Below are 21,690 nucleotides of genomic sequence, written 5' to 3' on the forward strand. Positions count from 1 at the left end.
AATAATTTGTGGAATGTCTACGAGATGGCTTTTTGGAGCAGCTTGTGATGGAGCCCACTAGGGAACAGGTAATTCCAGATTTAGTGGTGTGTAACGAGGCAGATTTGATAAGGAAGCTTAAGGGGAAGGAACCTGTAGGAGGAAGTGAACATAATATGATAGAATTTACCCTGCAATTTGAGAGGAAAAAGCTAAATCAGATGTAACGGTATTACCATTAAATGAAGGCAACTATAGAGGCACAAGGGAGGAACTGGCCAGAATTGACTGGGAGATAAGCCTAGCGAGAAAGACAGAGGAACAGCAATGGCAGGAGTTTCTGGGAGTAATTTGGGAGACACAGCAAAAATTCATCCCTTGGAAGAAGAAGCATACTAAAGGGAGGACGAGGCAACCATGGCTGACAAGGGAAGTCAGGGACGGCATAAAAGATAACGAGAAAGCATACAATGTGGCGAACAGCAGTGGGAAACCAAGGGATTGGGAGGCATACAAAGGTCAACAGAGGACAACTAAAAAAGAAATAAGGAGTGAGAAGATTAAATTTGAGGGTAAACTAGCGAATAATATAAAAGAAGACGTCATGAGTTTTTTTTAGACATATAAAGGGTAAAGGAGAGGCAACAGTGGGCATTGGGCCGCTGGAAAATGACACTGCAGGAATAGTAGTGGGGATGAAAGAAATTGTGGAGTAACTGAATAGGTACTTTGCGTCAGTCTTCATGGTGGAAAATACAAGTAACTTCCCCAAAGTTCAAGTGCCCTGGGGTGTGGTGGGGGGTGGGGGAGCTGAGTATGGTGGCATTACCAAGGAGAAGGTGCTAGGAAAACTGAAAGGTCTGAAGGTGGATATATCACCTGGACCAGATGGAGTACACCTTAGATTTCTGGGGGAGATAGCTGACGAAATAGTGGCGATCCTTCGGGAATTTATGGAGTCAGGGAGGGTCCCAGAGGAATGGAAAATGCTAATGTAACCTCCCTGTTTAAGAATGGAGTGAGGGAAAAGACGGAAAATTACAGGCCGATTAGCCTGACCTCGGTCGTTGGTAAGATTTTAGAGTCCATTATTAAGGACGAGATTTCAGAATACTTGGAAGTGCATGGTAAAATCAGGCAAAGTCAGCTTGGTTTCATCAAGGGGAGGTGATGCCTGACAAATCTGTTAGAATTCTTTGGGGCGGTAACGAGTAGGTTAGACAAAGGAGAGCCAATGGATGTTATCTACTTGGACTTCCAGAAGGCCTTTGACAAGGTGCCACACAGGAGGCTGCTCAGTAAGATAAGAGCCCATGGTGTTAGAGGCAAGGTACTAGCATGGATAGAAGATTGGCTGTCTGGCAGGAGGCAGAGAGTGGGGGTAATGGGACCCTTCTCAGAATGGCGGCCGGTGACTGGTGGAGTTCTGCAGGGGTCAGTGTTGGAACCACAACTTTTCATTTTATACATTAATGATCTAGATGAAGGAACGGAGGGCATCCTGGCTAGTTTTCCAAAGATGACACAAAGATAGGTGGAGGGACAAGTAGTATTGAGGAGGCGGGGAGGCTGCAGAAGGATTTGGACAGATTAGGAGAATGGGCTAAGAAGTGGCAGTTGGAATACAACGGGGGGAAGTGTCAGGTCATGCACTTTGGTAGGAAGAATAGAGGCATAGACTGTTTTCTAAATGGGGCGAGAATTCAGAAATCTGGAGCGCAAAGGGACTTGGGAGTCCTAGTCCAGGATTCTCTTAAGGTTAACTTGCAGGTTGAGTGCCTAGTTAGGGAGGCAAATGCAATGTTGGAATCTATTTCGAGATGGCTAGAACATAAAAGCAAGGAGGTGCTGCTGAGGCTTTATAAGGCTCTGGTCAGACCACATTTAGAATATTGTGAGCAATTTTGGGCCCCGTATCCCAGGAAGGGTGTGCTGGCCCTGGAGAGGGTCTAGAAGGTTCAGGAGAACGATCCCAAGAATGAAAGGCTTAACATATGAGGAACATTTGAGGACTCGATGGTGTTTAGGAGGATGAGGCGGGATCTGATTGAAACTTACAGAACACTGAAGTGCCTGGATAGAGTGGACGTGGGGAAAATGTTTCCATTAGTAGGAGAGACTAGGACCCGAGGGCACAGCTTCAGAGTAAAGGGAAGCCCTTTTAGAACAGAGATGAGGAGAAACTTCTTTAGCCAGAGAGTGATGGATCTGTGGAATTCACTGCCACAGGAGACTGTGGAGGCCAGGCCATTGAGTGTACTTAAGATCGAGATAGATAGGTTGTTGATTTGTAAGGGGATCAAAGTTTATGGGCAGAAAGCGGGAGAATGGGGTTCGGAAACTTATCAGCCATGATTGAATGGCGGAGCAGACTCGATGGGCCAAATGGCCTAATTTTTGCCCCTATGTTTTATGGTCCTTCTTTGTTGTCCCCTGGTCTTTATTTCCGTGTACGTTGCATAGTTTATAATGAGACCGCACTATATCCTTGTCTATATGTTCATTCCCTAAAAACATCAATCGAGTTGGGTTCAAAAACAAAGAAAATCACAGCACCTACTACTTTATTATTCCTTAAGATTTAGAGGTAACATGTTATGGACGGAATATCATGGTGAATGACATCGGTTTAGTGAATCTGCTGAGGAAAGGAGAATTATTTACATTTTCATAATGCAACTAAAGCAGTATTTAGCGGCACATATGAACGTATTGAAGACAATTTGGCGGTCTTATATTATTCGACCTATCTAGCTATCAATTGTCTGTCTATCTGTCTATCTATCTGTCTATCTATCTATCTATCTATACTCCTCCTTCTTTCGTTCTTTCCATCTATCTATCAGTTCACCTGTCTGCCTATCAGTCTGTCTGTCTATCCATCTGTCTGTCTATCCATCTCTCTGTCTGTCTATCTATTAATCCTTCTGTCTGTCTGTTTGCCTATCTGTCTGCCTGTCTATCTATCTGACCACCTTTTTGTCTGTCTGTCTACTTATATATATATATTTATATATCTATCTCTTCATATATCTGTCTGTCTATCTATCTCTTTATCCGCCTGTCGGTCTGCCTGTCTATCTGCCTGTCTGTATTTGTGTCTGTCTATCTACCTATCTATTGACCTCCCTATACATCCATGCATCCATCTGCCCATATATTCCCTATCTACCTGCAAGTCATCTATTTATATATGGTCTATCAATAGAGCTATCTATTATCTGTCTGTCTACCTATTTATCTACATATCTAGTTTTCCTCTCACACAAGTGGTTCTAAACATTACAAATATTCTCCTTATTTCTCCAGGCGAAACATTGACAGAAATGATCCACCAGTGTCCAACTCTCCTGTCGATGAATAGAGGCAAGACCAGCAGGATGAATCTATTAAAAGATTGACGGCAGCAATAGCCTCATGTTCTGGTATCGTCGTTCGGTCGGCAGGGTTTCAGCCTAATGGGTTATTCTATGAACGGAATTGCAGCCACTTATGAAGAAGACTTTGAGAAGGAAGCCAAGATTATAAGGTCAATGAGAGAATTGCATCTTAACGGCCTTCCAGGCGAATTCGGCGGTGTATCACTGCAAACAATGAGCAAAGAGCTGAAGACTGCCTTGGTGCCAGTACAAAAACCAACCGGGTGAACGTCATAACTGATTGCAGAATAAGAGCCATGACAGAGGCAAATGTCTTCCAGCCACGCCGATTCCACCTACTCTTTCTCACCTTCATCAAGACTGAATGAGAGGAATTAAGAGAATGTTCTAGGTTTGAGATTCCTCGCTTATTTTGTCGCGTGTGATGAATTCATTCACATTCACTGTCTCATGAGAATTAAACCGGTTTACAACTGAGCTACATAAGTAAATTAGTTGGCAACACGGCAGTGAATTGCTTTAATCTGGAACGTACAAATCTGGAGGATGATGGAATATTCTCCACTTGCCTGGTAAAGATCGGCTCCCATAACACTAATGAAATGTCAACATTATCCAGAGCCAAAGAGCCCATTTGATTGGCACCGCATCCACCAACCTAAAAATTTACACCCTCCACTACCAGCGCAGAGTGGCAGCAGTGTATACTAAACACAAGAAGCGCTGCAGCAAGTCAACAAGCCTCCTAATGCAGTGCCATCCAAACCTTCGACTGCTAACGCCTAAACGGGCAAGGGCAGCGGGCACATGGGATCACCACAATCTGCAAGTTCTCCTCCAAGTGACTCGCTATCCTGACATGGAATTGTGCGCCGTCCCTTCACTGGTGCTGTGTGTAAAATCGGGAACTCCCTTCCGAATAGCTGTGGCGTACCAACATCACAAGGATTGCAGCCGCTCAACAAAGTGGCTCAAAGCCGCCATTTTTCAAAGAGAATGAGCGATTGGAAACAAATGCTAGACTTGCTATCGACGGTTTAATCTGAGAAAGGGATCAGGAAAATCAATGATTCGATATGAAAAAAAAAATTCTACATTATTTTCCTTATGGGCCAATAAGTGTCACTAATCTTGTTCGAACATTTTGCATTTGCACCCAAGTGGAATTTTGCAGCTTTTCCAATGTTGTTCGATGGTTGCTGCACGTCCTGGTAGGAAATGAACACAGCACCTTTACTTCCATTGTGAATCAAGCACAATTTCTCCAAATGTATAGAGAGCACAAAGCTGGGTGGGAGGGTGAGCGGTGAGGAGGATGCAGAGATGCATCAGTGTGATTTGGACAAGCTGAGTGAGCGGGCAAATGATTGGCTGATGCAGTATAATGTGGATAAATGTGAGGTTATCCACCTTGGTGGCAAAAACAGGAAGGCAGATTATTATCTGAATGGCTATAAATTGAGAGAGGAGAATGTGCAACGAGACCTGGGTGTCCTCATACACCAGTCGATGAAGGTATGGATGTGCAGCAGGTGGTAAAGAGGGCAAATGGTATGTTGGCCTTCATAGCCAGAGGATTCGAGTACAGGAACAGCGATGCCTTGCTGCACTTGTACAGGTTCTTGTTGAGACCACACCTGGAATATTGTGTGCCGGTTTGGTCTCCTTATCTGAGGAAGGATGTATTTGCAAAAGAGGAAAGTGTTACCCGATTGAGTCCTGGGATGGCGGGACTGACATATGATGAGAGATTGAGTCGGTTAGGGTCGCTGGAGTTCAGAAGATTAAGTGAGGACCTCATAGAAGCCTATGAAATTCTAACAGGACTAGACAGGGTAGATGCAGGAATTATGTTTCCGATGATGGGGAATCTAGAACCAGTGGACACAGTTTGAGGTTATAGGGTAGACCATTTAGGACTGAGATGAGGAGAAATTTCGTCACCCAGAGAGTGGTGGGGCTGTGGAATTCGTTACCACGGAAGGTAGTTGAGGCCCAATCATTGCATATTTTCAAGATGAAGTTAGATTTTGCTTTGAGGTGAAATGGAACAAAATATAGGAGGAGAAAGCGGGGGCAGTCTATTGAGTCGGATGATCAACCAAGATCATGATGAATGGGGGAGCATGTAACTTTCACATTTATCATCGCATGTGTAACTCATAATTGTCTTAACTCCTCCCTATTCCTCTTTTCGGAATCAAGGGACAATGTGCAGTCCGCAGCGTGCTATGAGGCGAATGACTTTTCAGGAGAGAAATCTTCAAAATAACATGAGGTGTCCACGGTTCCTCGGTGGAGGTGAAGGACAGGACGTAGTGTTCTAAGAGCTGCTTTGCTATTGGAATATATTTTTTGAAAACTCAGTGCAGGGAGGGAATTGAGCTCATAGTCTTGCGATTGTATAGCTGAGCAGCTGCCGATGGGATATGAACATACACAAGCTGCCGACAGAATCACCTACTTTTAACCAGGAGTCAAAAACGGGCGCCTCATGTCTAGTCCTGTCATACATACCTTTGTATGATACTTGGACTGATCATAGCTTGCTATCAAACTTCCTTGGTTAAAACACATTTGCAAGGTTGTGTACGATTCAGGTCTCCACATACATTGGTTAGACCACACTGGTGGTGATGCACATAATTCAGGTCTCCATGTGCCTTGGTTAGATTCCAGTCGGAGTGGTGCACACAATTCATGTCTCCATCTGCCATGGCTAGATCCCATCTGGAGAATCGTGCACAATTCCGGTCTCAATGTACCTATACTTAGAGCAATTTGGACAAGTGTCGGATTTTTTCTTCCCATGTTAGGCTAGATTTAGCGTAAGTTATGGTCATAACTCTCAGTAAAGACTTTATAAGCTGGGTCGTTTTTCACGACCCAAGAAAAGGCCGGAGTGTGAGTAGATAAAAGTCGTTAACATTATTAGCCATTTCAGGGGATATACTTAGGGAAGGTGCTTGAACTTGTGGGACGAGGCCAGAACCTGGAGCCATAAATATAAGATAGTCAATAATAAATACAGCAAGGAATTAAGGGATGCACCTTTACACAGACGGTGATGAAAGTGTGGAATCCGCTACCACAGGAAGTTGGTTGAGGCGAACAGCATAGATGCAGTCAATGGGAAGCTGGATACACATAGGAGTGGAAAGAAAATAAAAGGAGATGCTGATAAGTGAGATAAAGAGGGTCATAGATAGCTGAATAGATCTGCCCGGCCAAATGGTCTAATTTATGTGCTCCGCTTTCTATGAGAATCCATGCAACAAACGTCAGTATCCGAAGCAATGCAGCAAATTGGAAAGCGGAAATATCCTCTGGAAGGTCTTGTAAGTAAACCTCTAATCAATTAAACTGCGGATACCCGAGGGCCTTGTAGATGGATATCATGGCCACCAGAGGGCGATGTGGAGCCATGTCAGGCTTGCGTCACTCGGATTTTGATGCCAAATGTTTAAAAGTTGAGGAATGGTTTTCTCCAGCTCCAGCCATCAGCTTTAGGAAGCATGGTAAGGCCTCTAGCAGGATGCAAAGGATATTCTCCAGAACAGCCCGCCTCCGAAATGACCACTGCTGACATCTGAGCCAAAGAAGAAGGAAAGAACGAGTTGTCACACCCGTCTGCAGGTTCAAGGTGTTGGAGGAGGCAACTATAAATTCCATTTCGCGCCCAGAACATGAAGGTATTAAAAAAAAAACACACTGCGCAGTGAATTCCCACTATAAAAAGGGGGTATTTATCTCTCCGGTAATGGCTGCGGCTCAGGTCTGGGTTGTGTTGCTGATGATAACGGGTAAGCTGGAGCTGGACGTTGAGGATATAGAGAATGTCTGTGTGAATAGTTAGGTTTATGTGTGTGTGCAAGTGCTTTTCGTTTTCTGCCGTTCTCAGTCACTCCCTTTCGCTCTTTCACTATTTTTTCTCCTTCCAATTCTGTTTCCCCCTCTCCCCCTGTCTTAATCGCTGCTTTGCCCGCTCACTCTTCTTTATCATTTTCTCTTTTATCATGCGCACCAGTGTCCTTTCATAGTGGGTATTGATGTAGAATGTATTCCCTGGTTTCTATGCCTCTCTCACTCTCACTCTTTGATTTACAGATGTGGCGGCCGTGCTGATCCAACAGACTCCCGCTTCCATATCCAGTTCCCCGGGCACTCCAGTCAGCATCTAGTGCCGTTACATCGACGCTGATGCGAGGACCTATTTCTACTGGTACCGATGGCATCGTGACCGTGAGCCTCAGAATTTTTTTATTCCAACGTCGCTGGCATGGTGAGGAGGATCGGTTTCACCGCGAGGACACTCAACAACAGTCGATTTTATCCGGAGTCCTCCAGCTTGCGGGAGGGTCAATCGGCCATGCATTATTGTGTCCGGAGTTTTCACTGTGAATCAGAAGAGTTCAAGAAAAACCCTAAAGTGGTCAAAATGAAATTTTAGGCGATAGAACTCTCTTTCTGTCTGTTAGTGTTTGTGTGTCTCTCTTTGTCTCTTTATAAATTCATCTTTGTGTGTATGCATGCATGTCTGCATGTATGGATCTATCTTTTGATCTGTCTATGCATTCTGCCCCTGTAGTTTTCAGCGGGTGGTACATTATCGTTTGTTATTTTATTGACACCGATTAGTTTTGCAGTCATTACATTTTGAGTATTAAAATGTCACATGGATGTCCTTATGTTTTCTCGTTAAGTAAGCCACGATCATTTAAGAACATATGACGTGAAGGGTTACATACGTACCATCATCACACTACCCGCTTTTCCAAAGATTTCTCCCCCATTTCCTTTTGAATGTTTCCATTGAAGCTGCTTCCACCCACCACCACCCGGTCAGGATCTATTCCAAAGTTAAAACATGCGCTTTGGAGGATTCTATACAGCGGCCACTCTGATTCTTTTGCCAATTCCATTCAATTAGTGTCTCCTGGTAACCGACCCTTTACTAATGGATACTGTTTCTTCATATTTCATCATCAAAACACTTCAGGGTTTTGAACACGGCTTTCAAATCTCCTCACTGCTCTAAGGGAAATAATTCTACACACATAGGAAATGGTTCATCTTTAAACTCTTACGTATATCACCGATCATTCATACAGTGCAAAGGCGGGGCATCTCTCTAGAAAACACTCTCTCTGGGACACCTGCCCGGACGGCGGTTTGAGCTCATGTTGAAGACTGTTAAAGCACATGTCTAACAGATTCTTGCTGCCTTTTGAAGAGTTTTAAAAGCGAAGTGAAGAATTTTACCCTCAATTGTTCGCTTAGCAGACGAGAAACGAAACTGCATCGGCCTCAAACAAGGGACCATTTTGATGCTTTTGCGAGAATCATGGAGTCATACAAAACGGAGCAAGGCCATTTAGCCAATAGGTTGTTTGAAAGGGGCATCCAATTAATCCCACATCATCGTCCTCTCACATTACATTTCTTCATGTTAATCCTATTGGCACATTCTTCTATTATTTTTCTTTCTCATGTTTTTGTCCAGCTTTCCTTTAAATGCATCTATGCTGTTCGCCTTAATCGGCTCCCCTGGTAGCAACTTCTACATTGTCCCCATAATCTGGGTAAAAAACTGATTGTGAATTCCCAACAACTTTTCTTAGTGATTACCTTATATTGATGACGGCGTGTTTACAGCTTCCCTATTCAATTGCGCCCAACCCCTGTTCATTGCCAAATTCCCTCCTTTTAGGCTCCTCTTCAAGATTTTATCCAGTGCCCTTTTGAAACTTATGACTGAATCTGCTTTCATCGCACTGTCAGGCAACTCAGGCTGCGTGGCAGCAAGCATTGGGTGATGTACGAATGGTGTTTTGGGACAGGATGCTTGTGTCCAGTGTGGTTCCACAGGGATCTGTGTTGGGTCCCTTGCTGTTTCTGGTATATACATAAACGATTTAGACTTGAATGTAGGTTGGTGGATCAGTCAGTTCACCAATGACACGAAAATTGGTGGAGTGGGAAATACTGAGCAGGATAGCCTTAGGTTAGAGCGGGATATAGACAGGCTGGTCAGATGGGCTGATCATTGGAAAATGGAATTTAATCCGGATAAATTTGAGGTGGTGCACTTGGGCAGGACAAACAAGACACGGGAATATCTGATGAATGGTAGGACTCTGGAAAGTACCGAGAATCAGAGGGACATTGGTCTGCATATCCACCTGCCCTTTAAAGTGGCGGGACAGGTAGATAAGATGGTTAAGGAGGCATATGGGACACTTGCCTTTATTAGTCGAGGCATAGAATATAAGAGTAGGGAGGTCATGCTCCAACTGAACAAAATGCTGGTTAGGCCACAGCTAGAGTATTACATGCAGTTCTGGAATCCGCATTATAGGGAGGATGTAATTGCACTGGAGAGAGTGCAGAGGAGATTTACCAGGATGTTGCATGGGCTGGAGAATTTTAGTTATGGAGAGAAATTGGATAGACTTGGGTTATTTTCTCTGGAACAGAAGAGATTGAGGGGGGACATGATTGAGGTGTAAAAAATTATGAGGGACATTGATAGGGTAGACAAGGAGGAATGTTTCCCCTTCGTGGAGGGATCAATAGCTAGGGTGCATAGGGTTAAGACAAGGGGCAGGAGGTTAAAGGGGATGAGAGGAAGAATGTTTTCACTCAGAGTGTGGTGGGAATCTGGTACTCACTAGCTGAAAGGGTGGTAGAGGCAGAAACCCTCCTAAAATTAAAGAAATATATGGATGTGCATCTCGATGCCATGGCATACAAGACTATGGGCCCAGTACTGGATAATGGCAATAGATTAGCTAGGTACCTGTTTGAGAGGCGCAGATTCGATGGGCCGAAGGGCCTTTTTTCTGCGCTATCGACCTCCATGACCCTATGACACTTTGGCAATAATTTAAACAGATTCTCCTGATCTAACCCTTCAGTAATTTTGCCAATGCACTTCAATCTGAGATCTCTGCAAAAGCTTATGTGCCTGATTAGCCACGCCTGGAAACAATCAGTACAAAAAAAACAAATACTAGTATGCTGGAAATCTGAAATCAAAACAGAAACCATTGCAAATACTCAACAGGCCCGGCAACATCTGTGAAGAGAAACAAATTAACGTGTCAGGTCAGACGATGCCAGAACTATGCAGTATTTCTTGCATTTTCTCACACTCAGGAAGTGACAAGTCTCGTTTTGGGAGCCAATGAAACAGAAAAGCAAATTTGCCCCTCCCATCCGGCTATTGAACATCTGGGACATGGAGACAACGAATCCCACCCAGTGCTCAGAACTTCAGATATTCTACAATAAACCGGCTCACTGATTTCACGCAGTAAATATACGGACCTTTCACCATCCGGAGATGGTGTCTCAGCTCTTGTTCCTGTTTTTAGTGTTACCGGGTAAGTTGGCGATGAACGGCGAGGTATCAATGACATTCACTGTCATTGTCGTATGTATCCCTTTGAAGATAAAGTCCCCCTCACTGCCCCACCCGAGCCCCACACCCACCCTGGATTCATTCATAAAGATGCAGAATCTGGGCATATGCTTAGATGCCAATGTCTGTCTGTCACTGTCCGTCACTGTCTCTTTTTCTCTCCTTCTCTCTATTTCTCTCATCGCGTTCTCGCTCTGTGCTCATATCGGTTTACGTTGTTCTCTTTCCCTCTCTCTCTCCATTTCTTTTTGTTCCTGGTTTTTCAACTCTTTGTGTTTCTCCCTCTGCCTGTCTCTGTCCCTCTCATTATCTCTCTCTGCCTTCGTTTCTCGCACTTTATCTTTCTCTAAATTGTTTCATCTGTCTCTCTCTCTCTCTCATTGATGCCACCCCATCATTCACGCTAACTTCTTGTGCCATTTCAAGAAGTGACAAAATTAACATCTCTGTCTTTTCACAGTCGGTTTTACAGATATGGCGTCCGTGCTGATCCAACAGACTCCAGCTTACATTACCGGTTCCCCGGGCACTCCAGTCAGCATCGAGTGCCTTTACACAAAAGCCAGTGCTAGCAGCTATTTCTACTGGTACCGATGGTACCCTGACCGTGAGCCTCGGAATCTTTTCTATTCCAGCACCGTTGGCAAGGTCATTCCCTCCGGTGAGGTGGACGGTTTCACCGCGACAAGACGCGACAACACCCGTTTCTATCTGGAATCCTCCGGCTTGCGGGCGAATCACTCGGCTATGTATTATTGTGCCTGGAGTAAACACATCGACTCAAAGAGACGGAAGAGTTCAACAAAAACCCCAACGGGACTAAACTATAACTGTAGGAGAGAGAACTCTCTTTCCATCTCTTTTTATGTTTCCATTTGTCCGGCTGTCTTATCAACCTATCTTTCTATCTATCTATCTATCTGTCTATCTATCTATCTTTATATCTATCTCCCTATATAATTCCTATCTACCTATATATCATCTATTTATATATCGCCCATCAATTGGGATCTCTATTATCTCTCTATCTATCTAATTACTTAACGATATAGTTTCCCAATCACACAGGCAGTTTCAAACATACGTGTTTTCTCCACATTTCCTCAGGCAAAATGTTGGCAGAGGCGATGCACGAATGCCCAATTCTGGTGTCGATGAACAGAGGCGAGCCAGCAGCATGAAACTGTTACCAAAATGGGGGCAGCAATAGCCTCATGCTCTGGTATGGTCCTTCGGTCGCCAGGGCCTCAGCCTAATGGGATATTCCTTGAATGGAATTGCAGCCAAATACCAAGAAGGCTTTGAGAAGGACGTCAAGATTATAAGGCCGTTGAACTTTGCAGCTTGAGGATTTAGCAGGTTTCGATGGCGGATTCGGCCGAAAGCAGTGAGCAAAGAGCTGAAGACTGCTTTGGTGCCAATTCCAAAACCAACCGGTCGAACACCATGACTGAGTGATGGATAAGAGCTGTGACAGCGGCAAATGTCTTCCCGCTACGCAGAATCCACCAATTCCACCAATTCTTTCGCACCTTCACCAAGACAGAATGAGAGGGAAATAACAGAAGTTCCAGAATATGAGGGGGAGCGAGGGAAAGAAAGAAAGGCATGTGTCTCAGATGCCACTCGGAATTCAGACTCCTTGCCTTCGCTGATTCAATTTTGTTGCGTGTGATACATTCATTCACAGTCGCTGTCTCATGAGAATTAAACCGGATGAGAACTGAGGCAAATTTTTAAAAATGTTAACACCACGGTAGGGAACTTATATAAGGAGAATTAATCATCTGAAAGGCACAAAACTGGAGAATGATGGAATACTCTCCACTTAGTTGGGTAAGTGCGGTACATTAATACTCGTAAATTTCGACATCATCCAGGAAAAAAAAACAGCTTGTTTGATAGGCACCCCATCCACAACCTTAAATATTTACTACCTTCGCAACGGCGGACAATGGCAGCAGTGTTTGTACCATCTACAAGAAAGACTGCAGCAACTAACTCAACAACGTTCATTATACAGCACCTTTCAAACCTTCGACCTCTAACACCGAAAAGGTCAAGGGCAGCAGATAGAGGGGAACACCACCACCTGGAAATTCCCCTCCAAGTCATTCGCCATCCTGACTTGGAATCTTACGCCGTCCCTTCACTGATGCTGGATCAAAAATCGGGAACTCCCTTCCCAATAGCTGTGGGGCGTAGCTACAACACATGGGCTGCAGCGGTTCAACAAAGCGGCTTACCACCACATTTTTTTCAAAGGCAATGAGCGATTGGAAACAATTGCTGGGCTTTTGAGCGACGAAAATCAATGATTCAATAAAAGAAAATCGACTCTTTAGTCTGTTCTATTTGGGGCAATACGTGTCACTGATCCTGATCCAAAATGTTAGTGTTTGCACCCAGTTGGAATTTTGCAAGTTTTCCACTGTTGGCCGATGGTTGTCCCACGTGCTGGTAAGAAGTGAGCACAGCACCTTTATTGTGAATCAAGCACAACTTTCACATTTGTCGCCGCAAGTGTAACTCGTAATTGTCCTAACTCTTTCTCACCATCCATGTTTCCAAAATTAAGGGTCAATGTGCTGTCGTGGTGTGTTATGAGGTGAAGAACTTTTTTCAGGCGAGAAATCTCCACAATAGCATGTTATGTCCACAGTTCCCCGACAGAGGCGAAGATCAGTATGTTGGTTTCCAATAGCTGCTTTGTTATTGGAAAATATTTCGTTTTAAAAGCTCAGAACATGGAGAGAATTGAGCTCAAAGTCTTTGCAGCTGCTGACGGGGTATAAACTGACATAACTTGGCTGCAGACTCATCTACCTTTACCCAGGAGTCAAAATGCAGGTCCTAATGCCCATACCAGTCTTTCTACACCTTGGTTAGGTACTTGTGCTGATCATAGCTTGATACCATACATTGCGTGTGAATAAGATCTCCAGATATCTTGGTTAGACTACTCTTGGAGTGATGCACATAATTCAGGTCTCCATGTACCTTGCTTAAAGTACGCTCAGAGTGATGCATTCAATTCAGGTCTCCATGTGTAATGGCTACATCAAACTCGAAGGGCTGTGCGAAACTTAGGCCTCCATGTGTCATGGTTTGACCACGGCTGCAGGGGTGTACACAAATCAGGCTTCCATGTGCAATGGTTAAATCCCAACTAGAGAAAGGTGCAAGATCTTAATCTCAATATAACAAGGTTAGACTATACTTGAAGCAATTTGCACAAGTGCCAGCTTTTTTCTTCCTTGGTTAGACCACATTTAGAGTATGTCCTTGTCAAACCTCTCAGTAAAGTCTTAATAAGCTGGGTCTCTTATCACTGCTAAATAAATAACCGAAGGGTAAGTAGATAAAATTCGTGAATGGTATTAACACGTTCGATGGAATACAGATTCGGAAGATGCTTGCATTTGTGGGGCGAGACCAGAGCTAGGAGGCATAAATATAAGATAACCATTAATAAATATAAAAAGGAATTAAGGGATACGTTTTGATACAGACAGCGATGAAAGTGTGGAACTCGCAACCACAGGGAGTTGGTTGAGGTGAATAGCACAGATGCAGTCAAAGGGAAGCCGGATACGCATAAGAGGGGAAAGGAAATCAAAGGAGATGCTGATAAGTGAGATAAAAAGAGCCATAATAGATCTGTTCGGCCAAATGGTCTCATTTATGTGTTCTGCTTTATATGCGAATCCATGCAACAAACGTCAGCATCCGCTAATTGGAAAGCGGATGTACCTCCTGGCAGGACCTGCAAGTTACCCTCCAATCAGTTAAGCTGCGGATACCGCAGGACCTTGTGCATATATATATCATAGCCACCAGAGGGCGATGCAGATCCATGTCAACCTGTGTCCCTCGGTTTTTGATGCCAAATGTTTAAAAATTGAGAAATGACTTTCTCCAGCTTCAGTCAATATCTTTAGGAAGCATGGCAAGCCCTCAGGCAGGATGCGAAGGATATTCTCCAGAGAAGCCCGCCTCTGAAATGACTACTGCTGACATGGGAACCAAGGAAGCAGGAAAGAAGGATTTGTCCCACCCGTCCGAAAATGCAAGATGTTGGAGGAGGCGACTATAAATTCCACCGCCCGCACAGAACATGGAGAAATTCAAATGAACACTGCTTCTTGAATTCACACAATAAGCAATGCGGTATTCCTCTCTCCCGCGATGCCTGGTGCTTAGCTCTGGGTTGTGATGGTGATGATAACGGGTAATGTGGAGCTGGACGGTGAGGATAAGGCGATGTCTGTGCGTATGTTTGTGTGTGTGCTTCTCACTCTTTGCCGTTCTCTGTCTCTCTCTCTCTGTCTCTCGTTCTCTGTTTCTTTCTCTTTCAATCTTTTTCCCCCACTTCCTTAGTCTATAACGGTCAGTTTCACGCTCCCTCCTCTTTCTCATCCACTCTCTGTGTGGGCACTTCATAACGGGTTTCGATGTGGAGTTTATTCCGGGGTTTCTATGTTTCTCCCAGTCTCCCTCTCCATTTTACAGATATGGCGGCCGTCCTGATCCAACAAACTCACTCTTCCATATCCAGTCCCTGGGCACTCCAGTTAGCATCGAGTGCCTTTACACAGAAGTAGATGCTAGAAGCAATTTCTACTGGTACCGATGGCACCTTGACCGTGAGCCTCAGAACCTTTCCTATTCCAACGTCGCTGGCATGTTGAGGAGGACGGTTTCACCGCGAAGACACTCAACAACAGCCATTTTTTTTATCAGGAGTCCTTCGGCCTCCAGGAGGATAAATAGGCCGTGTATTATTGTGCCCGAAGTGTTCACTGTGACTCAGAAGAGTTCAACAAAAATCCAAAAGGGATCAAAATGAAACTGTAAGTGATATATCTCTCTTTCTGTCTGTTAGTGTTTGTGTGTGTCTCTCTCACTCTGTGTCGTTTTATCCATCTACCTCTCTGTGCACGCATGCATGGAAGTATGTATGCATCCATATATCTATTGATCTGCCTTCCTATAACTGCCCCTGTAGTTTTCAGCGGGTGGTACATCATTGTTTGTTATTTTATTGATATCGACCAATCCTGTTCTCTTTTCCTTCAGATTATGTCCTTACATTCTGACTATTAAAATGTTACAGGAGTGTTTTGATGTTCTTCTCGTTAAGGAAGCCGCGATCATTTAGGAACATATGACGTGAAGGGCTACTTGGGCCTACTCGCACCATCATGCCTGTACCCGCTCTTCCAAAGAACTTTTCCCCGTTCCTTTTTGAACGTTTCCATTGAAGCCACTTCCACGCACCATGCTCCGGTCAGAGTATATTCCAGAGTGATAACCATGAGCTGAGGAAGATTCCACACACTGGTCACTTTGATTATTTTGGCGATTCCCTGAACTCCATGTCCCCTTGTTACTGAATACTCACCAATGGAGAGTGTTTCTCCACATTTCATCATCAAAACACTTCAGGATTTTGAACATGCCTTTTAAACCTTCTCACTGCTCTAAGGGAAACAATTCTACAAAAAATGCATATAATTCATCTTTAAAACCTTAAGTATATCACCGTTCATTCATACAGGGCAAAGGCGGGACATCTCTCTAGCCAACTCTCTCGCTGGGACATCTGAACCGACGGCGGTTTCAGCTAATGTTGAAGACTGTTAAAGCACCTGCCTAACAGATTCTTGCTGCCTTTTGAAGATTTTTCAAAACTAAGTGGAGAATTTAACCCTGAATTGTTCGTTTAGCAGACCAGAAAAGTAACGCTGCCTGCATCAAACAAGGGAGCATTTTGACGCTTTTACAAGGATCATGGAATCATACAAAACCGAACAAGACCTTTCAGCTCATGGAATTTATCCCGGTTGTTGGAAAGAGGCATCCAGTTAAAGCCACATCATCCTCCTCCCACATTACATTTTCCATGTTACCCTATCGGTACATCCTCCTATTCATTTTCTTTCTCATGCTTTTGTCCAGCTTTCCTTCAAATATATTTATGCTTTTCGCCTTAATCGGCTCCCGTGGTCCCAACTTCTACATTGTCCCCATACTCTGGCTAAAGTGACTGTTTCTGAATTCCCTACAAGATTTTTTTAGTGATTATGTTATACCGATGACGGCGAGTTTACATCTCCCTTATTCAATTGTGCCCATCCCCTGTACATTCCCAAATTCCCTCCATTTAATTCCTGTTCAACGTTTTATCCAGTGTTCTTTTGAAACTGAAATTGAATCTGCTTTCATCGCACTGTCAGGCTGTTCATTCTCCACGATAAAACTCACTGAGTTAAACAGATCCTGCTGATCTAACACTTTTGTACTTTTGTCAATGCCTCTGAACCCGAGTTCCCTGCAAAAACATCCGTGCCTGATTAGCCACGCCCGGAAACTTCCAGTAATTAAAAAAAAAAACAAGACACTAGGATGCTGGAAATCTGAAATCAAAACAGAAAAGTTCCAAATCCTCAGCAGACCAGGTAACATCTGTGAAGAGAAACAAATTAACGTGTCAGGTCAGGCGACGCATGAACTGCAGAATATTCCTGGCAATTTCTCTCACTCAGGAAATGACAAGTTCCGTTCTGGGAGCCAATGAAAACGAAAAGCAAATTGGCTTCTCCCATCAGACGATTTAACATTCGGCAAATGGGGACAGCGAATCTCACTAGGAGCTCAGAACCTCAGATATTCTACAATATAACGGTGTAGTCATTTCACGCAGTAAACACCCGGATCTTTCACCATCCGGAGATGTCTGTGTCTCATCTCTGGTTCCTGTTTCTGGTGCTGGGTAAGGTGGAGTTGAACGGCGAGGTGTCAATAGTCCTCACAGTTATTGCTTTTCGCATATATCCTTTTGGAGTAAAGGCATCCTTTCCCACCCCACCCGAACCTCACCCCACTCGGGGGTTCATTCATACGCCTTGAAGATGTGGAATTTCACATCTGAGTAGATGCCAAAATCTGTCTGTCACTCTCCGCCACTGTCCCTTTTTCTCTCTGTCTTTTCATTCCTCTTGTCGCTTCCCCGTTCTGTGCCCGTCTTTGCTCCCCTCGCTCTCTTTATCTCACTCTCTCCATTTCGTTTTGTTCTAGGTTTTTCAAATTTTTGTGTACTGTCTCTGTCCGTATAATTTTTTTCCCTCTCTCTTTGTCGGTCTATCTCTCTCTCTGCCTACGTGTCTCGCACTTATCTTTCTCTAACAGTTTCACCACTCTCTCTCTCATTCACCCCGACCTATCGTTCACGCTCACTTCTTGTGCCATTTCAAGCAGTGGCAAAATTAACATCTCTGTTTTTTCACAGTCGGTTTTACAGATGTGGAGGCCGTGCTGATCCAACAGACTCCGGCTTACATATCCGGTTCCCCGGGCACTCCAGTCAGCATCGAGTGCTTCTACACACAAGGAAGTGTTACAGCCTATTTCTACTGGTACCGATGGTACCCTGACCGTGAGCCTGAGATTCTTTTCTATGCTGCCGCCGCTGGCAAGGTCACTCCCTCACGTGAGGTGGACGGTTTCACCGCGAGAAGGCCTGACAACATGTACTTTTACCTGGCGTCCGCCGGCCTTCGGGCGAATCACTCGGCTGTGTATTATTGCGCCTGGAGTTTACACAGCGACTTACAGAGATGCAGGAGCTCAACAAAAACCCAAACAGAGCCAAAATATAGTTGTAGGAGAGAGAACTATCTTTGCCACTGTTGGTGCTTGTGTGTGTCCCTCTCTCTCTCTGCGTGTCGCTTTATCTATCTATCTAATTCTGTACACGCATACATGTAAGGATGCATGAATGTATCTATCTAATGATCTGCTAACTATTACTGCCCCTGCTGTTTTCAGCGTTTGGGACATAATTCTGTGTTACTTTATTGACATGGACTAATCTTCTCTTTTCCGTCAGATTATGTCATTACATTCTGAGTATTAAAATGTTACATGCATGTTCTGATGTTCTTCTCGTTAACGAAGCCGTAATCCTTCAACAACATATGAAGTGAAGGGGGACATGAGACTATTCGCACCATCATGCCTATACCCGCTCATCCAAAGAACTTTCCCCAGTTCCCTTTTGAATGTTTCCATTGAAGCTGCTTCCCCAGTCAGAATCTATTTCAGAGTGATAACCATGTGTTGAGGAGGATTCTACACATCGAACACTGATTCTTTTGCCAATTCCATTCAATCGGTGTCCCCTGGTAAATGGATACTTTTTTCCCATACTTAATCATCAAAACACCTCAAGGCTTGGTACACTTCTTTCAAATCTCCTCACTGCTCTAAGGAAACAATTCTACAGTATTAGGAATTAGTTAACCTTTGAACTCTTTAGTATGTCACCGATGATTCATACAGGCCAAAGGCAGGAGATCACTTCAGATAACTCTCTCACTCGGACACCTCAATAGACGGCGGTTTGAGTTCATGTTGAAGACTGTTAAAGCATCTGCCTAACATATTCGTGCCGGCTAATGAAGAGTTTTCAATACGAAGTGAAGAATATAACCCTGAATTGTTCCTTTAGAAGGTGAGAAATGAAACTGGGCCTTCCTCAAACAAGGGAGCATTTTGAGGCTTTTGGAACAATCATGGAATCATGCAAAATCGAACAAGAGCATTCAGCTCATGGAGTTTAGCCCGGTTGTTGGAAAAGAGGCATCCAGTTAATCCAACATCATCCTCCTCCCACATTACATTTCTTCATAAAACAGAATTACCTGGAAAAACTCAGCAGATCTGGCAGCATCGGCGGAAGGGTCATGAGGACTCGAAACGTCAACTCTTTTCTTCTCCGCCGATGCTGCCAGACCTGCTGAGTTTTTCCAGGTAATTCTGTTTTTGTTTTACATTTCTTCATGTTACCCTATCGACACATCCTCCTATTCCTTTTCTCTCTCATGATTTTGTCCAGCTTTCCTTTAAATGCATCTATGCTGTTCGCCTTAATCGGCTCCCGTGGTAGCAACTTCTACATTGTGCCCACAATCTGGGTAAAGTGATTGCTTCTGAATTCCCTACTAGAATTCCTAGTGATTATCTTATATTGATTACGGCGAGTTTACATTTCCCCTATTCAATTGTGTTCATCTCCTGCACATGTCCAAGTTTCCTCCATTTAGTTCTTCTTCAACGTTTTATCCAGTGCCCTTTTGAAACTTATTAATGAATCTGCTTTCATCACACTGTCAGGCAGCTCATTCTTTACGATATAACGCGCTGATGTAAACGAATTCTCCTGATCTGACACTTTGGTACATTTGCCAATGCCCCTGAATCTGAGTTCTCTCCCAAAACCTCTGTGCCTGATTAGCCACTCCCGGAAGCGACCAGTAATAAAAGGGCAAAATGTTGGGTTGCTGGAAATCCGAAATCAAAACAGAAGAAGTTATAAATACTCAGCAGGCAAAGCAACATTTGTGAACAGAAACGAGGTTAACGTGTCAGGTCAGGCAATGCCTGAATTGTTGAATATGTCTACCATTTTCTCACGCTCAGGAAATGTCAGGTGCCGTTCTGGGAGCCAATGACACAGAAAAGCAATCTGGCCCCTCCCATCCAACTATTTTACATTCAGGACATGGGGACAACCAATCCTACTCAGTGCTCAGAACTTCAGATATTCTATAACGAAACAGCGCAGTGATTTCACATAATAACTACACGGATCTTTCACCATCCAGAGATGTCTGTGCCTCGTCTCTGGTTCCTGTTTCTGGTGCTAAGGGGTAAGGTGGAGTTGAACGGCCAGGTGTCAATGATCCTCATTACTATTTTTCGTATGTGCCCCTTTGGAGTTAAGGCCGCCATCAGTACCCGGGAGTTCATTCATACGCCTTGAAGATGTAGAATCTGTGCATCTGTTTAAATGCCAATGCCTGTCTGTCACTCTCCGTCACTGTCCCTTTCTCTGTCTCTCTCGCTCTATTCTTCTCAGCGCTTTCTCGTCCTGTGCCAATATCTGTTTCCCTTGCTCTCTTTATCTCACTCTCTCCGTCTCTTCTAGTTTATGGTTTTTCATCTTTTTGTGTTTCTCCCTCTACCTGTCTCTGTCCGTTTCACTATCTCTCTATCTCCTTCTCTCCCTATCTGTCTATCTCTCACCCTTCTCGCACTATATCTGGCTTTCTCTATACAGTTTCACCACTCCCTCGCTCTGATTCACCCCGTCCTATCGTTCACGCTAACTTCTTGTGCCATTTCAAGCAGTGGCAAAATTAACATCTCTGTTTTTTCACAGTCGGTTTTACCGTTGTGGCGGCCGTGCTGATCCAACAGACTCCCGCTTACATATCCGGTTCCCTGGGCACTCCAATCAGCATCGTATGCTTTTACACAAAAGCAAGTACTGGCAGCGAATTCTTCTGGTACCGATGGCGCCCTGCCCGTGAGCCTCAGAACCTTTTCTATTCCAACACTGCTGGCACGGCCATTGCCTCCGGTAAAGTAGATGGTTTCACCGCGAGAAGACCCAACAACACTCACTTTTACCTGGATTCTCCCGGTCTGCGGGCGAATCAGTCGGCTGTGTATTATTGCGCCTGGAGTAAACACAGCGACTCACAAAGACGGAAGAGCTCAACAAAAACCCCAATGGCACCAAAATATAACTGTAGCACTATTAATGTTCTGCTGGACAGTCGATCCGGGCATATTGCGGATGTCAGTGAGCCGAACAAATGATTCTCGCTACAGGGTGCAAGGAATTTCAATCGAGGCAGGGTGACCGCAGTGGAATTTCAGGAGCCGGCAAGCCTTTGTCGTTCCCCATGCAAACGGCACTGAGCCCAAAGTACAGCAATTAAGCGCCACTGCTGTTGTGCTCAGCGGATACACAGTGTTCAGAGATGGCCGTTATGTGTATTGGCTCAGCGAACAGATCGACAGCGTTGTGCATTGCGTGTTTCCAAAAAAAAAGTTCTC

At 44.3% G+C, this 21,690-nt stretch overlaps 3 gene segments (V, D, J or C); all 3 read left to right on the forward strand.

Annotated features, from left to right (window-relative positions):
- Positions 1-10,628: 10,628 nt before the first annotated feature.
- On the forward strand, positions 10,629-11,963 carry LOC121272510. The segment is given in 3 exon segments: positions 10,629-10,744; positions 11,243-11,614; positions 11,890-11,963. Coding segments are annotated over 3 exon segments (486 nt in total).
- A 5,447-nt stretch (positions 11,964-17,410) lies between these two features.
- Positions 17,411-20,413, forward strand: LOC121272511. The segment is given in 3 exon segments: positions 17,411-17,557; positions 18,074-18,362; positions 20,266-20,413. Coding segments are annotated over 3 exon segments (477 nt in total).
- Positions 20,414-20,437: 24 nt separating this feature from the next.
- On the forward strand, positions 20,438-21,450 carry LOC121272512. The segment is given in 2 exon segments: positions 20,438-20,495; positions 21,008-21,450. Coding segments are annotated over 2 exon segments (486 nt in total).
- The last annotated feature ends 240 nt before the right edge of the window (positions 21,451-21,690 follow it).

The sequence above is a fragment of the Carcharodon carcharias genome, chromosome 34 (genome assembly GCF_017639515.1).
Source record: "Carcharodon carcharias isolate sCarCar2 chromosome 34, sCarCar2.pri, whole genome shotgun sequence".
Classification (NCBI taxonomy): Eukaryota; Metazoa; Chordata; class Chondrichthyes; order Lamniformes; family Lamnidae; genus Carcharodon; species Carcharodon carcharias.